The following is a 13393-nucleotide window of genomic DNA, read 5'->3' on the forward strand; positions in this document are numbered from 1 at the left end:
GAACTCCTTGGCCTGAATGCCAAGCGTCACGTCTGGAGGAAACCTGTCACCATCCCTATGTTGAGGCATGGTGGTGGCAGCATCATGCTGTGGGGATGTTTTTCAGCGGCAGGGACTGGGAGACTAGTCAGGGTCAAGGCAAAGATGAACAGAGCAAAGTACAGAGAGATCCTTGATAAAAAAAACTGCTCCAGAGCACTCAGGAACTCAAACTGGGGCGAAGGTTTAACTTCCAACAGGACAACGACCCTAAGCACACAGCCAAGACAACATAGGAGTGGCTTCGGGACAAATCTCTGAATGTCCTTGAGTTGCCCAGCCAGAGCCCGGACTTGAATCCGATCTAACATCTCTGGAGAGAACTGAAAAAAGCTGTGCAGCAACGCTCCCCATCCAACCTGACAGAGCTTGAGAGGATTTGCGGAGAAGAATGAAAGAAACTCCCCAAATATAGTAGTGCCCAGCTTGTAGTGTCATAGCCAAGTAGACTCAAGACTGTAATTGCATCCAAAGGTGCTAAATCAAAGTACTGAGTAAAGGGTCAGAGTACTTATAAATTAGCCAACAATTCTAAAAACCTGTTTTTGCTTTGTCATTATGGGGTATTGTGTGTAGATTGATGAGGAAATGTTTTTTTAATACATTTTAGAACAAGGCTGTAACGTAACGAAATGTGGAAAAAGTCAAGGGGCCTGAATACTTTCCAAATGCACTGTATGTATAGTGTTGTGGAGGTATCATGCCTGTTCCCCATAGATCTGCAAAGCAAGGTATTTTACCATAAACTGTTTAATTGCATATATACAATTATTTGATGATTTGCATCACACCATCACACGAACATTAAGATAACAGGTAAATGGTGTAAAACAAGTCCTGGCTGTTCCTGCTGTGTGTTGAGTAGGAGGACAGCCTGTAGAGTCATTGAGTTAACAACTCGGTTGGTTTGTCTGTCAGGATACCCAGACGACACAAACCTGACCAGAGGAGGACCATGTCAGTCTAAGTGTTTTGTTTGTTGTATCACTGAAAGCCTAATTGAAGATAACTTATGGAAGCATCAAACATTGAGCAGATATTACCTTATTTTAATAGTGATGTAGGTTTGTATATGAGTAAACACTCTCATTTTATGATTGCAAACACATCCCGGAATCTTGACCTAGACGATATATTGTATATATTTAAAGTGTTATTCTATTATCTCCATTTCATTTCTTCTCTAAAGAGGCCATCAATTCATTATAATTGCCAAGTAAGAGTTAGTTTATTAAAGTTATATTACTGCTAAAACACAAAGTAAAGATCAGAGCAAGCATGAGATTTCATTCCGAGAGCATGTGAGCATGAATATTTCAAACAATATTTCTGTGACTAATTTAAGTGGGAATCTAAAACCTATTTGATTAATTTCTCTTGGTTGATGTCTGATAAATTCCACTAAATCCCTTTGCATATTAATACAAGAGACGTGTACTCAGTGTACAAAACTTTAGGAACACATGCCCTTTCCATGACATAGACTGACCAGGTGAATGCAGGTGAACGCTATGATCCCTTATTGATGTCACTTGTTAAATCCACTTCAATCAGTGTAGATGAAGGGGAGGAGACAGGCTAAAAAATGTTTGAGCCTTGAGACAGTTGATACGTGGATTGTGTCTGTGTGCCATTCAGAGGGTGAATGGGCAAGACCAAATATTTAAGTGCCTTTTAATGGGTTATGGTAGTAGGTTCCAGGCGCACTGAGTTGAGTCAAGAACTGCAAAGATGCTGGGATTTTCACACTCAAGCATTGGGCCAGCATCACTGAGGAATGCTTTCAACACCTTGTAGAATCCATGCCCCAATGAATTGAGGCTGTTCTGAGGGCAAAAGAGGATGCAAAGAGGGTGTTCCTAATGTTTTCTACACTCAGTGTACATCCTGAGTGGTTTTTGTATTAGCTAATTAATACATTGTATAATTTGAAACTCTAATCAAACTCCACTTCCCTCTCACCACAGTCTGTAACCTGCTGTAGTGGTCAACTAAGCTAATTGCCCACATTGTCCATACCTCTTTGGCATCAATTAGCTCCATTAAGACAACAGTGATAAACAAGCAACAATCTATAAACCAAAATGTCCATCATACCCTTCACAACTCAATGGAGCTCAATGGAGCAAAACAGAAACATCCATTATCCAGGAGGTGAATGAGAGCTCCATTGGCTTGTGAAGGGTAAGACGGACATGATGGTCCCTTTAGTTTAATCTGCTTCAGTCTGAGATGTGCCTGTAGTCTGGAGTGGTGCAGACAGTAGCTGGTCTGCATAGTCACAGCTTGTTAAAGGGATTATGTTTGGGGAACACAGTCCACTCACTGTGACTTCTCCTCGGGGGTCAGGAGTCACGACCTGCTCACCATCCCAGGGTCCACAGATACAGTGGGGCAAAAAACTATTTAGTCAGCCACCAATTGTGCAAGTTCTCCCACTTAAAAAGATGAGAGAGGCCTGTAATTTTCATCATAGGTACACTTCAACTATGACAGACAAAATGAGAACACAAAAATTCAGATAATCACATTGTAGGATTTTTAATGAATTTATTTGCAAATTATGGTGGAAAATAAGTATTTGTTCACCTACAAACAAGCAAGACTTCTGGCTCTCACAGACCTGTAACTTCTTCTTTAAGAGGCTCCTCTGTCCTCCACTCGTTACCTGTATTAATGGCACCTGATTGAACTTGTTATCAGTATAAAAGACACCTGTCCACAACCTCAAACAGTCACACTCCAAACTCCACTATGGCCAAGACCAAAGAGCTGTCAAAGGACACCAGAAACAAAATTGTAGATTTGCACCAGGCTGGGAAGACTGAATCTGCAATAGGTAAGCAGCTTGGTTTGAAGACTGTGGGAGCAATTATTAGGAAATGGAAGGCATACAAGACCACTGATAATCTCCCTCGATCAAAAATCCCAGAACCACACGGGGGGACCTAGTGAATGACTTGCAGAGAGCTGGGACCAAAGTAACAAAGCCTACCATCAGTAACACACTACGCCGCCAGGGACTCAAATCCTGCAGTGCCAGACGTGTCCCCCTGCTTAAGCCAGTACATGTCCAGGCCCGTCTGAAGATTGCTGGAGAGCATTTGGATGATCCAGAAGAAGATTGGGAGAATGTCATATGGTCAGATGAAACCAAAATATAACTTTTTGTTAAAAACCCAAGTCGTCGTGTTTGGAGGACAAAGAATGCTGAGTTGCATCCAAAGAACACCATACCTACTGTGAAGCATGGGGGTGGAAACATCATGCTTTGGGGCTATTTTTCTGCAAAGGGACCAGGACGACTGATCCGTGTAAAGGATAGAATGACTGGGGCCATGTATCGTGAGATTTTGAGTGAAAACCTCCTTCCATCAGCAAGGGCATTGAAGATGAAACGTGGCTGGGTCTTTCAGCATGACAATGATCCCAAACACACCACACGGGCAACGAAGGAGTGGCTTCGTAAGAAGCATTTCAAGGTCCTGGAGTGGCCTAGCCAGTCTCCAGATCTTAACCCCAAAGAAAATCTTTGGAGGGAGTTGAAAGTCTGTGTTGCCCAGCAACAGCCCCAAAACATCACTGCTCTAGAGGAGCTCTGCATGGAGGAATGGGCCAAAAAACCAGCAACAGTGTGTGAAAACCTTGTGAAGACTTACAGAAAACGTTTGACCTCTGTCATTGCCAACAAAGGGTATATAACAAAGTATTGAGATAAACTTTTGTTATTGACCAAATACTTATTTACACCATAATTTGCAAATACATTAATTAAAAATCCTACAATGTGATTTTCTGGATTTTTTTTTCAAATTTTGTCTGTCATAGTTGAAATGTACCTATGATGAAAATTACAGGCCTCTCTCATCTTTTTAAGTGGGAGAACTTGCACAATTGGTGGCTGACTAAATACTTTTTTGCCCCACTGTATCTGCTGGACGAGGGGAGGCTGCGGGGCAAGGCTGGTTGATTCTGAGAGAGGACGAGAGGATTTGGCATGCCCGTCAGAGCATGGTGACACAGCATAGGGTTCTTTCACATATTGCACACACATCACATGCACATACACAGACACACACAGACATGCACACGCACACGTCTATTTGTTGAACTGTACACTATATTCACAATGTGGTACACGGAGCACATCATTTTGGTTTATAGATTGAAAGTGTTATCTGTCCTTTTCATGCCTTTGCTCTTAAGTACATGTTTCTAAAACATAAGATGTGCTGCATGTACGCCAGAAGACATCAGAAGGCCATGTGACCATGTCCATTTACAAATGGTCTAATAAAGATGTTGATGCTGTTTTAGAGATGGATGCATCCATTTAGCATTATCTGCTCGACAGTCAGAGGCAACAACAAACTCCTAGCAGCATGTGATGGACTAGTCGTGTTTTGCTCTTAATCAGTTAAGGAAGCCTCTCTTTGAAAAAGCCAATGGAAGAAAGCAAGTCCTTTGTTTAATGAAGATGAAAGTAACAGCTTCCATTTTGCATGCTGACACAATTAGTCTCACTGAATCCATCTGAGAGATCATTCTGTGGAAAAATCCATCATTTGATCCTCAACATGTGAGAGCCAAAGTTCCCCTCTGTCTGTCTCTGTTGGGCCCATGGGTCTGTAGAGAGTGGATGGCACCACTGTAGCTGGACAGAGACAATTCAAACAGCAGGGGACTGAGTCAGACTCAAGACTTTGAAATGAACTGATGGGCTGGTCAGACATTTATTGATGTGCGGAGTTATTTATTAAACATGTTTATCACTCTGAAAACTATAGAAGTTCTACAAGGTTGAGGAGTTTTGGTTATGACAGGGATTCTTTCTAATGAGACTAACTTAACGTTCAGGTCTCGGCCATATATAGAGAGACATGTGGATTTGGATCTGAATACTTCTCCAGTAAAGTTATGAAAATATGGAACCTCAAAAATTTGACTATGTTCCAAAAGAATAATGATCTATTTCTGTCCTTTTCTGTAGACGATGATGTCCTGATTCAGTTCAAGCTCCCGTAGCGCACAAACTTAGAGAAAATCTAATGGAATCGTATTGCAGAGCGGTAGGTAGCCCAGTGGTTAAGAGCTTTGGGCCACTAACCGAAAGCCGGATGGTGAAAATTCTGTCAATGTGCCCTTGAGCAAGGCACTTAAACCCGAATTGCTCATGTAAGTTGCTCTGGAAAAGAAGGTAAATTACTCAAATGTAACTCTAAAATGTCTTGTAAATCACACTGAAGACAATGTGGTGGTTTCTGTCAAGATGTGAAACGCAAATGTTAGCAGAACAGACAATCTAATTGGCGTCATGGGAGAGTGTGGAGCTTCATCTGGCCTCCTTGGCACCCCCTCTCCTCAATAATCTGCCTGATAAAATGCATATTTGGCAAAGAAATTCTGGTTAAAACATTATCCCATTGAACGTGTGATACTGGCTTACTGGTCCTACGCGGAGTCAGTTCACCCACCTATCTGTTTTCTAAGTCGGCATGGGCTGTTCACTCTTTCTGGGAGACCATTGAGTCATGTCTTTTCATCAAGCCCAATGTCTGGTCCAATCCACCGGAGGGGACCTTTAAGTCTTAGCTATATTTTAGCTTGGGTATATTTTACAGTTAACTGCATTTACACACTGTGTTATTTGCAGCCATTATCAGCTTTTCAAACATGATCATAATTTCTTTAGGTGGACAAATTCTATCGCGACATATACAATGAATTTAATTTAAGGCCTTGTCTTAAAGTGATCCTTTCTAACTCTTTCCTGGTACATTATCTGGTCATCTGAGCGTCTCTAACTGAACAGTCACAGACGATTACAGCAGGAACAACTCGTCTTGGTGTCCCAAAGAGCATGGGGTCCTCATGAGAGTATCAGCTTCCAATGGAATCAATGTCAGTGTTAAGTTAATCACGCACTGCAGATTAACCATGTAAGATGCATTTTGCTTGCTGTCAAACTGTGAAAAGTGCCTATTCATTTTTTAAAAATTGCACAGAAAAGTGGTCAGCGTAATTATGACGTTGTTACCCTGAATACCATCTCTAGTCCTTTAATGGCCGTCAACAACTGCACATGACTGGGCCTCTTGGATTGCAAATGAACTGGTTAACCAAATGATCTAACGTGCATCATTTTGGGTCACTCATGTAAAAGGGAAAGTCACCCAGTAAAAATACTACTTGAGTAAAAGTATAAAAGTATTTGGTTTTAAATATACTTAAGTTTCAAAAGAAAATGTAAAAGTAAAAGTATGAATCATTTCAAATTCCTTATATTAAGCAAACCAGATGGCACAACTGTTTTTTATTTGAAATGTAAGGATAGCCAGGGGCATACGCTAACACTCAGACATAATTCAGAAACAAAACATTTGTGTTCAGTGAGTCGCAAGATCAGAGGCAGTAGAGATGACCAGGGATGTTCTCTTGATAAGTGTGTGAATTTGACCATTTTCCTGTCCTGCTAAACATTCAAAATGTAACGAGTACTTTTGGGTGTCAGGGAAAATGTATCGACTAAAAGGTACATCATTTTTTAAAAGAATGTAGTGAAGTAAAAGTTGTCAAAAATATAAACAGTAAAGTAAAGTACAGATACCCAAAAAACAGATACCAAAAAACGACTTAAGTAGTACTTTAAAGTTTTTTTACTTAAGTACTTTCCACCACTGATGATGACATGATCCCACTGGGCACAGACTTCAGTTCAATGTCTAGTTTTGATTTGCATTTGGTTGAGTTCACTAAGGTGAATTCAACATGAAAACAACAAACATTTCACCATGTTATTGTATTTGTGAAGTTGGGTGAAAAAAAATACAACATTCCCTTACATTGATGACTTTTTGCGAATCCAATCAGTTTCCAGGTTGATTCATTCTCTTTACATTGCATTTTTTTGTTGGAATGACGAAAGAAAGAAATACATTGATTCAACCAGTGTTTGCCAAGTGGGATCGACATGTAGATCTCTCCGTCAAAAATATATCCCCAACATTATTCTCTTTTCTTTCTATAAATAGTGTAGGAAGGATGAGAAAATGTCAAACATGTTCACATAAGCAAAACAGTTTTCTTTCAAATTCCTGTGACCGAGTAGGCCACACAGTAATATCAGAACGTATAACAGTACAGGAGTCACTGCTATGTCTTTTGGACATACAAGTAACTGCCAAAATGAAGGAAACAGTTGAGTAAATTATGCTTAGGGTGATGTATAAAAATGCCCAGTTGCCCATTATTTTGACTACCATGGGTAGAAGAAATCTCAGTCACTTGGAAAGAGGGGTCTCAAAGGATTTATAGGGGGTTTAAAGGGTGTGTATGTGGTAGGTGATGTGTGTAGCAAATTGAGTTACAAAACAATGATGCATCTGCTAAAATCAACTATAATTCTGAGGACAAAGATGTCTAGTTTTTGGTAAAGTTTCTTATTTCAAATACATTTGTACATTTTCACCCCAAATTTTTACTGAAATGCATCCAGATTAAATTATTGTGTCACTAGTGGCCTCCTGAGTGGCACAGTGGTCTAAGGCACTGCATCACAGTGCTTGAGGTGTCACTACAGCCCTGGGTTCAATCCCAGGCTGAGGCAGCGCACAATTGACCCAGGGGAGTGTTTGGCCGGCTGAGATTTCCTTGTCCCATTGCACTCTAGTGACTCCTTGTGGTGGGCCAGCCATCTGCAAACTGACCTCAGTCGCCAGCTGTACGGTGTTGCTGAAACATCAATCTATGGGCATGTCATTGCCACATTTTAATTTGTGACCAAATCGAAATTAAAGAAAAGTGATCTTGCAAATTCATCAGACTTATGGCTGAAATAGGCTTTTAGAAGTGCCGTCTATTTTTTTAATACATTTTTTAAAACTTATCCTTAAATCCGACTTTGGTGTGTACCCTTTTCCCACTCCTATCAATACAATTATTTTAGTATGTCATACAAAAGTGTTACTGTGCACATGGCCACCGTAAGATGTTTTAAGGTGTGGGTGCTGAGGAGTATTTTCTCCACTCATTCAGGGGTAATAAAGGCCTTGTGCACTAATCTTATCAGGGGGTGCTGCAAAACCCCTACATCCTGCTGCTATGACTGCAAATTAAGTTTTAAAAGGATTTCTGTCCTTACTAAATGTATAATGTGATATATTTTAACATTACACATTTTTAACACACAAAAAAAACATTTCATGAATAAAATATTTTATCAGTCAATTTTCTCAAATGAAGGGGATGATGACACAATCTTTGCAAGAGGGATGGAATCTGATTTCCTTGGTCCTCAACTCGTGGCTCAGTTATTTAATTCAGGGTAAGTGGAATTAGCCTGCCTCAGAGCAGGTTAGGATTAGTTGCTATATAAATTTACCTGGCAAAAAGGTGAGCCACTTTCGTATGACTGTTAATCCTGAGTTGAACTCAGAGTTGACTAAAGTTACCTTGACTCCTCAAACCTGCTTAGTAGGATACCCCTCAGATGTCAACCCGATTGAACACTGATGGTAGATTCTGGAGCAGTGCCCAAGACAGCGTTTTCCACCAGCATCAACAAAACACCAAATGATGGAATTTCTCATGGTTGAACGGTGTCACATCCGTCCAAGAGCTCCAGACACTTGCAGAATCTATGCTAAAGGGCATTGAAGCTGTTCTGGCGGCTCGTAGTTGCCCAACGCCCTATTAAGACTGTTGGTGTTTCCTTTACTTTGGCAGTTACCTGTATGTAGTATCTGTTATCAAATATAACTATGTGTTCATTCCGAGACAAAGGGCTATCTGAGTCTGACCCCTCAGAGAAAACCATGTGTTTGTCACACACACAGGAACAGCATCTCTCCACAACAGGAGTGTGAAATCACCATGTTCCAACAGCGACGGAGTGGGGCTCCCAAAGGGAACAAATATCAGTGCACCCGGTGTACATCATGCAAAGCACTGAACCCTCTATTCATGGGTCACTCTCAGGAAATCAATGTTTCTATCCGGCTGTTGCAGTTGCTGGAACGAGAGTACAACTTGTGTAATCATCTAAAGACATCTACAATGAGGAGAGAACTGCATTGGTCTGACTTTTTAATGAAAATCATATCAGAGGCATTAACCACCTTTTGAACATCTTTTATAATTGCAATCCATCACAAATAATTACACAATTTTCCTTTACTCAAATAAATACAGTATACTTTTAGAGTCTGTTTCATTTTACCAGACCTGATAGCCTACTACAATTCAACAAATGTATGTATTTTCAATCGTTAATGCCTGAAAAATAACTGAACATTACATTAGATAGGCAATATAAATATTTAAATCAATATGTATTGATTTTGATACAAATCCTGGGCCATGATGTTTCTATAAAAAAATGTATATTAGACGTGTGTGACTGTATCTTAAATCCATTAAAACTATCATAATCGTAAACTGTACACCTTTACATGCAAAAATATCCTTGTTCTCGTGTTTATAACGCCCTTCAAGAGCTCGGACAGTGCAGCGTAGTCCACTTGCGCCATCTGGTGGACAGTAACACAAATTAGAGGAAACGCTTCAAGGAACATCACTTCCTGTTTAAAAATGGTGTGCAAGTAGGGCTTTACGTAATATAGAGAACGTTATTGAGCTTTTACATAATTCGTTTGACCTCTTTTGCAGCGTATACATAAACATGGTCCGTCTATGTAAGTATGATCCGCTTGCTATTTAGCTAACACTGTCAACATGGGCTAGCTAGTAAGCAGGAGTGGTAGTAGTAAGCCTATACGTTAGCACGATGTTGCTGTAACGTTACTGTGTAGTTAGCTAGGCTAGCCTCAGTGATTGGTATAGCTAACACTATGGTATTTCTAATAAGTAGCCTTATGTCCCTTTCATGGAATTCAAAACAGCTACGTAGCTACATCATAGCTAGGTATTGAGTTACGTTATGGGATGGTATGCAAGTCTTTAGGTAGGTAGCTATCGGTCCAGGGATACGGTTATAGCTAGCTAATTAGTATTCTCTTGGTTAATTTGATTAAAAATAAATAAATGACGCGCTAATGATTTATTGTCCAGACGTGAAATACCGTTCGATGATTTTCACATTATGTTTAAACCGAGTTCCAGCATGTTTCACCGTGGATGTTATGAAGGTTTCGAGTATATTGCAGATACTGATGTGTTGTGCGGCCTGACGTTTGCCATAAACATTTCATGAATCCCTAATTAACCCGCCTAAGCACCTGGTAACGTTCAAACTATTTACATGACAAACTGACTGAATTGACATAAGACGGACCCTAGTGATGAAAATGACTTACCAACCAAACAACTAATGACATACTTTTTCACACTGATTTCTTTTTAGAGAAAACATCCCAGTTCAAATACTGTTTTAAATGTTAAAAAATCTGGCAATTTAATTGCATATGCATTGTACCTTTTTTGATAAAACAATACATTCAGATTTTGTTGTGTTCTTACAGCATCCTTCCTACTGAAGACATACCATGGAGGACACATTGTCATCAGATTGGCAATGGCTGGCCACAAACAGTCTAACAGACCTTTCTACCGGATTGTGGCAGCTTACAACAAGCGAGCACGGGACAGTAAATACATAGAACAGCTAGGCTCTTATGACCCCCTGCCAAACATCTACAATGAGAAACTGGTCAGTTTCAACTCCGACCGGATCAAGTACTGGATGGGCTGTGGTGCACATCCAACGAAGCCTGTGGCCAAACTTTTAGGTGTGTTCTGTCTACACCCACCCTGAAAACACACACTTTCCATGTTTATTGAAACAACCAATGTAAGGCCTACATCATGCAAAATACACTAAATCACAGGTTAATAAACTAACTTTTAACTGTACTCAATACCTCCACTATAGTCTCAATGCTACCTTGGAATCTATGTGGTCTAAGTTATTGTCATCCCTCCCATCTCTGTTCCTGTAGGATTTGCTGGGTTCTTCCCCCTGCATCCCATGACGGTAACAGAGGCAGAGCGTCGCAGGGCCCTGACAGAACAAGCAGAAGGAGCAGCTCCGGAGGAGGTAGTTAAGCAGCAGGAACTATGAGAGCTGCAGTGTTGGAACGTGTGGGACTGTCAAGCGTAGCAGGATGTGGGCAATATGCACGAAGGACAGCCATATATGCCATCCCCCTCCCAAAAGGCTGACTGTTTCCAGTGAAAGCCTTTGTTCTATGTGTAACTATGGATATTCAGAAGCAGTGCTTTTCCTTTTTTATGGAACCAGTGTATTCACATCTTTATAGCAATGCATTTGTTTAATAAACACTTTCTTGTGGTTCACGTTATAAATTACCAATGTGTTTGGGATACTTTCAGTCTTTCCAAATCATACCTTTTTTGGAGTAACATTTGCTAAATGCCACTTTGATCAATTAATGCTTTGAATACTGTTTTCAGAAAGTAGGGGATTTTGCAATGGCTCAGTCGCTTATCAATTGATGGTCAAAGCAAGTATTTTTTTGTTTGTTTATGGTTTGGCTGTGTTTACAGATATTCCACAACTGACATGTTTCCAAGGTAAAACAAATATGAATGTACCTAGTTGTGTAATGTTAAAAGGCCGCTGTGGTAAATCATTAAACTGTTTGATGCAATATTTAAGTTCCTCTAACACAGGAGAGTAATACAATGGGTGGGTGGGTATGTTGACAGGATCGACAATGATTTAACTTCCTCTCTTTTGTTCAATGTCACATTTATTGCCTACCATCCCTAGGACTTTCTTGGTGAAACTATCTTAATGGACAGTTCATGGTGACACTTCAAATACTTTAACACAAGTATTTTAATGCATTACATTCTCAATTGGCGAGAGACTGCTGTTCCAACAAGGAAAGTAAAGCATTTGTATCAAGTTTCAAGTGCTTATTGTCACATGTACAGTGAAAAGCCTTTCTTGCTGGCTCTTTCCCAACAATGCAGTAATCAATATCAGTAGTACAATAAAACAAAGTCAAGTAGAACAAAGACACACACACACACACACACACAAGCTATATACAGGGTCAGTTACAATACCATAATTACAATGTGCAGGGAGTGGTAAGGTTAGATATGTATAGAGGTAAGGGGACTAGGCATCAGGATATATGATAAACAGTAGCAGCAGCAATTATGCTACGTTACAGCCTTATTCTAAAATGGATTAAATAAAACATTTACCTCATCCATCTACACACAATACCCATAATGACAAAGCCAAAACAAGTTTTTAGAAATGTTTGTAAAATTATTAAAATACAGAAATACCTTATTTACATAAGTATTCAGACCCTTTGCTTTGAGACTCGCAATTGAGCTCAGGTGCATCCGGTTTCCATTGATCATCCTTGAGATGTTTCCACAACTTGATTGGAGTCCACTTGTGGTAAATGTAATTGATTGGACATGATTTGAAAAGGAACACACCTGTCTATATAAGGTCCCACAGTTGACTGTGCATGTCAGACCAAAAACCAAGCCATGAGGATGAAGGGATTATCCGTAGAGCTCGGAGACAGGATTGTGTCGAGGCACAGATCTGGGGAAAGGTACCAAACAATTTTTGCAGCATTGAAGGTCCCCAAGAGCACAGTGGCCATCATTCTTAAATGTAAGAAGTTTAGAACCACCAAGACTTCCTAGAGCTGGCCTCCCAGCCAAATTGAGTAATCGAGGTAGAAAGGCCTTGAACAGGGAGGTGACCAAGAACCCGATGGTCACCAACAGAGCTCCAGAGTTAATCTGTGGAGATGGGAGAACCTTCCAGAAGGACAACCATCTCTGCAGCACTCCCCCAGTCAGACCTTTTTGGTAGAGCGGCCACTCAGTAAAAGGCACATGACAGCCCGCTTGGAGTTTGCCAAAAGGCACCTAAAGGATATTTGCGAAAAAACATTCTTTGGTCTGATGAAACCAAGATTGGCCTGAATGCCAAGCGTCACCTCTGGAGGAAACCTGTCACCATCCCTATGGTGAAGCATGGTGGTGGCAGCATCAGGCTGTGGGATGTTTTTCAGCGACAGGGACTGGGAGACTAGTCAGGATTGAGGGAAAGATGAACGGAGCAAAGTACAGAGAAATCCTTGATGAAAACCTGCTCTAAAACCGGCTCCCTAAGCACACAGCCAAGACAAAGCAGGAGTGGCTTCGGGACAAGTCTCTGAATGTCCTTGAGTGGCCCAGCCAGAGCCCAGCCTTGAACCCGATTGAACATCTCTGGAGAGACCTGAAAATAGCTGTGCAGCGACGCTCCCCATTCCACCTGACAGAGCTTGAGAGGATCTGTAGAGAAGATTTGGAAAAACTCTCCAAATATACAGTGCCTTGCGAAAGTATTCGG

General features: G+C 40.6%; 1 protein-coding gene across 1 annotated transcript; it reads left to right on the forward strand.

Annotated features, from left to right (window-relative positions):
- The first annotated feature begins 9572 nt into the window (after positions 1-9572).
- mrps16 (mitochondrial ribosomal protein S16) lies at positions 9573-11668 on the forward strand. The gene is made up of 3 exons (XM_024374907.2): positions 9573-9731; positions 10518-10784; positions 10995-11668. The coding sequence occupies exons 1-3, from the start codon at positions 9719-9721 to the stop codon at positions 11114-11116; spliced, it is 402 nt and encodes a 133-aa protein (XP_024230675.1). The 5' UTR covers positions 9573-9718; the 3' UTR covers positions 11117-11668.
- The last annotated feature ends 1725 nt before the right edge of the window (positions 11669-13393 follow it).

Source organism: Oncorhynchus tshawytscha, linkage group LG02, assembly GCF_018296145.1.
Source record: "Oncorhynchus tshawytscha isolate Ot180627B linkage group LG02, Otsh_v2.0, whole genome shotgun sequence".
In the NCBI taxonomy this organism is placed as follows: Eukaryota; Metazoa; Chordata; class Actinopteri; order Salmoniformes; family Salmonidae; genus Oncorhynchus; species Oncorhynchus tshawytscha.

What these genes read in the sequence shown, in the direction of transcription:
- mrps16 (XM_024374907.2), top strand. An exon ending in GCCTGTGGCCAAACTTTTAG is followed by an intron (nt 10,785 to 10,994) that starts GTGTGTTCTGTC and finishes CTGTTCCTGTAG; the next exon opens with GATTTGCTGGGTTCTTCCCC.